This window comes from Scylla paramamosain, unplaced genomic scaffold, assembly GCF_035594125.1.
Source record: "Scylla paramamosain isolate STU-SP2022 unplaced genomic scaffold, ASM3559412v1 Contig82, whole genome shotgun sequence".
Classification (NCBI taxonomy): domain Eukaryota; kingdom Metazoa; phylum Arthropoda; class Malacostraca; order Decapoda; family Portunidae; genus Scylla; species Scylla paramamosain.
In genome coordinates, this window is record NW_026973747.1 from 322,999 (window position 1) to 327,500 (window position 4,502).

The 4,502-nt window shown below is 50.4% G+C and overlaps 1 protein-coding gene across 2 annotated transcripts in view; it reads left to right on the forward strand.

The window, feature by feature from the left end:
* The first annotated feature begins 367 nt into the window (after window positions 1-367).
* Window positions 368-4,502, forward strand: part of LOC135098801 (uncharacterized protein DKFZp434B061-like) — a 5,339-nt gene continuing 1,204 nt past the window's right edge. The window contains exons 1-4 of one of the 2 annotated variants that reach the window (XM_064001194.1): window positions 368-1,466; window positions 1,773-1,934; window positions 2,177-2,252; window positions 4,303-4,502. The exon at window positions 4,303-4,502 is cut by the window's right edge and continues 1,204 nt beyond it. In XM_064001194.1, the coding sequence (XP_063857264.1) occupies window positions 950-1,466; window positions 1,773-1,789 (534 nt within the window). In that variant the 5' untranslated portion in view covers window positions 368-949 and the 3' untranslated portion in view covers window positions 1,790-1,934; window positions 2,177-2,252; window positions 4,303-4,502. The remainder of the gene's footprint in view (window positions 1,467-1,772; window positions 1,935-2,176; window positions 2,253-4,302) is intronic. The other variant, XM_064001195.1, reaches the window with a different exon arrangement.

A 4,502-nucleotide genomic window follows, 5' to 3' on the forward strand; every position in this document is an offset into this window, starting at 1 on the left:
CTACCACAGCCTCCGTCCCCCGCCCCCACACCAGGAGCACCTGCCCCGGGACTGCCTGCCCCGCCCCCAGCAGACACCGCCCCCAGCCTCCCCTGTCCAGAGGGAGCGCGCCCCTCACAGGTCACGCTCCCGCTCCCCCCGCCACCTGCCCCGTGCCAGGTCCCCTGTCACACGCCACAAGTCCCCGCCCCGCCCTAGCCCTGCCAAGGACCGCTCACCCCGCCCCCGCCGTCCCCAGGCCAGGACCCGCTCCCCACCAGGGGCAGGACACCTCCCCGGGGCCGCTCCCCCGTGCGTGCCCGCAGCCCCTACAAGAACCGGTCCCCGCCACCCCGGGCACGCTCTCCTCCCAAGGCTAAGTCCCCGGGGCGCGGCCGCTCCCCCCACCGTGCTGCCTCCCCCATGCACGGCTGTTCACCACCGTGGGGAGCCAGTCCTCCTGGGGGGCGGGGCCGAGTCTCCCCGAAGCTGCGGTCGCCTCGCCGCACCCATGATTTTCGCTCCCGCAGCTGGTCCCCCCAGCACCGCAGGAAGGCCGGCGGCGGCAGCCCCGAGGCGCGGCGCAGCAGGTGGGGCGGCAAGCTGGCCATGACCCCGCCCCGTCAGGCCAAGGGGGCCAGGGAGTGCCGCTCTCCTCTGCCCCGCCGCTACCGCAGCCCCACCTCTCCTTCACAGCCCCAGCCCCCTGCGCCGCTCCCCCTCCCGCAGCCCAGCCCGCCCCTACCACCACGGCCCACACACCCCAGAGCGCCCCCCCGATGGTGGCCGCTTCCCTGCTTCACCGCCAGATGGCTACTCAGGGCGTGGCGGCCGCCACACTCCCGAGGGCTCCCCACCCACAGACCACCACCAGTACCACAGCCCCGTGGGGCAGTACCGCAGCTGCATCAGTCCTCCCTTCTCCCGCAGCCCCCCGTGGAGCCCCGGTGGGGGGCGCCGCGCCAGCCCCATGGGGTGGCGCAGTCCACGCTACCAACACCAGCACCACCACCACTACACTCCCCCGCCCCATGACCGCTGGAGCCCCCAGCGCTCCCCACGCTGTGCTACCCGCTCCCCGGGGCGCCGCTCACCACCCCCAGGCCACCGTGCCTCCCCGGGGCGGGGCCGCTCACCCCTGAGCCGCTCCCCACGCCACTCCCCGCGCCGGTGCCCGGGGCTGAGGTCCCCCCGCCGCTCCCCTTCCCCACGGGGTGAGGTGTACCCCTACGAGCGGCGGGGCTGGGGCGGGGCAGCCTGGGAGTGGAAGGCGTCCCAACACCACAGCCCCAAGGCAGAGCAGGGGGAGGCGCGGTACAGGAGGGGCAGCGCAGGGGACAGTGCCCCCCTCAAGACAGACGCTGACTCCACCATCAGCGACTCAGAGCTGCCCTCCGCTGCGCCCCCTGCTCCCCCTAAAGCAGCAGCAGCAGCAGCAACAGCCACAGCAGGTGTACAGCTGGCCCTACCCTCCACAACCACAGCAGGTAAGAAGAGGCAGGCAGGCTGGTTGTCACTGCCTGTGGCACTGCAGCACTGTGGCACTCAACACAGCCACAGCAGGAGAGGCAGGGGAGAGCTCACACACACACACACACACACACACACACACACACACACACACACACACACACACACACACACACACACACACACACACACACACACACACACACACACACACACACACACACACACACACACATTACTTATATAACTGTCACTAATTACACACAAGTAATTCTTTCACAGGTCAATTATCAACCCCCAAACTAACCCCCTCCTTCCAACAGTTTCAGTACCCTTATGATGCAGCTGAGGGGACTGACACTGCCACCACCACCACCACCACTGCCACTACCGCCACAACAAGGGTTATTCAGGTGTTGCCCCAATATGCTTCAACCCCACAGCCCCACTCCCCCATGACAGTGCAGGCAGGGAATGTCATACAGGTGAGAGAGAGAGAGAGAGAGAGAGAGAGAGAGAGAGAGAGAGAGAGAGAGAGAGAGAGAGAGAGAGAGAGAGAGAGAAAGTTTTTTACATACAGAAAGGAGAGACAGAGATAGAAAATCAATCTTACTACTACTACTACTACTACTACTACTACTACTACTACTACTACTACTACTACTACTACTACTACTACTACTACTACTACTACTACTACTACTTCTGACCACCTCCTCCCCCTCAGGTTGTTCCAGGGAGGTGGAGGTGGGCCACACACACCTGGGTTACCTGTGGCTTGGCTGATCTCCCTCCTCCAGCAGGTGAGAGAGAGAGAGAGAGAGAGAGAGAGAGAGAGAGAGAGAGAGAGAGAGAGAGAGAGAGAGAGAGAGAGAGAGAGAGAGAGAGTATATATATATATCTGCTGTTATTGTATTTATTTGTGTATATTTTCCTTACAGAGTGATTGATTGATTAAATGATATATATTGGTGTTAATATATACAGACAGACTGGTATATAGACATTCTGATATGTGATGGCCAGTCTGTGGACCACAAGGCCTTTGTGGACCAATGAATGTTTTACACTAAGGTTTATTAAGACCAGTGTTTTATTCAGCTATCATGAAAAAAAAAACAGTACATAATTATATAGTAAGTAATTCATAACTTTAACCCAATCAAATTATAGATACTTGCAAGAAATAATGATACCAATAACACAAGCAAATAATAATAATAATAATAATTACTACAAATTACAATTATATGTTTATAATAGTAGAGCTGATTACAATGGGAAAAATAATAAATACAACGAATAATTACGAGAGCTGGGTCCAGTGCTTGGTTCCTCGTGAGACGACACTCTGTTGGGCACGGGAGGTTCAGCAGAAGGGTATCTTAAGTTACCTGTCTGTCTTAACTGAATATCATGAGCCTGTGTCTGTTATGTTTGTATTAAGAGCTTTGTATACAAACGGCAAGGTCTGGAATACAGTAATGTCTCCAGTTTCTAGGAGTTTAAGGTCCCTAAATGTAGGACACTGGTAGGTTCGGACTTTTACTGTGTGTGTGAGCAACATATAGTGAGTTTTGTTTATGTTAAGAGATAATTTATTGGATTCCAGCCAGTTGACCACATGGATCAATTCAATATTCATTGAATGTTGAATGTAGTTCACTTAGGACCAGATATAAACACTAATATTCTCCAATTCCTTTAAGAAATCTTTTAAATTACCACTAGAGAGAGAGAGAGAGAGAGAGAGAGAGAGAGAGAGAGAGAGAGAGAGAGAGAGAGAGAGAGAGAGAGAGAGAGAGAGAGAGAGAGAGAGAGAGAGAGAGAGAGAGAGAGAGAGAGAATGTTTTAGATATTATTATTATTATTATTATTATTATTATTATTATTATTATTATTATTATTATTATTATTATTATTATTATTATTATTATTATTATTATTACATATTTTGTCTTTCTCATTATTTCTCTTATTATCTCATCATTTCTTCTTCTTCTTCTTCTTCTTCTTCTTCTTCTTCTTCTTCTTCTTCTTCTTCTTCTTCTTCTTCTTCTTCTTCTTCTTCTTCTTCTTCTTCTTCTTCTTCTTCTTCTTCTTCTTCTTCTTCTTCTTCTTCTTCTTCTTCTTCTTCTTCTTCTTCTTCTTCTTCTTCTTCTTCTTCTTCTTCTTCTTCTTCTTCTTCTTCTTCTTCTTCTTCTTCTTCTTCTTCTTCTTCTTCTTCTTCTTCTTCTTCTTCTTCTTCTTCTTCTTCTTCTTCTTCTTCTTCTTCTTCTTCTTCTTCTTCTTCTTCTTCTTCTTCTTCTTCTTCTTCTTCTTCTTCTTCTTCTTCTTCTTCTTCTTCTTCTTCTTCTTCTTCTTCTTCTTCTTCTTCTTCTTCTTCTTCTTCTTCTTCTTCTTCTTCTTCTTCTTCTTCTTCTTCTTCTTCTTCTTCTTCTTCTTCTTCTTCTTCTTCTTCTTCTTCTTCTTCTTCTTCTTCTTCTTCTTCTTCTTCTTCTTCTTCTTCTTCTTCTTCTTCTTCTTCTTCTTCTTCTTCTTCTTCTTCTTCTTCTTCTTCTTCTTCTTCTTCTTCTTCTTCTTCTTCTTCTTCTTCTTCTTCTTCTTCTTCTTCTTCTTCTTCTTCTTCTTCTTATTATTATTATTATTATTATTATTATTACATATTTCTCTCTCTCTCTCTCTCTCTCTCTCTCTCTCTCTCTCTCTCTCTCTCTCTCTCTCTCTCTCTCTCTCTCTCTCTCTCTCTCTCTCTCACAGATCCCACAAACTTACAATAATACTTTTACCCTTCTCTCTCATCCTCTCTCTCACTTCCACTGACTCTCTCTCTCTCTCTCTCTCCTTTTGCAGCAAATCCCAAGAATCAACGAGGACATTGTGGACCCAGAGATTGCAACAGCAGCAAGAGAGAGAGAGAAGCAAGAGAGGAGGGAGAGGAAGGAGAGGAGGAGGAGAGAGAGAGGGAAGCCAGGAGGGAGGCACGTCAGAGAGAGAGGGAGAGGAAGAGGTTGATTCTATTACAACAACAACTGCAACAACAACAACAGTTA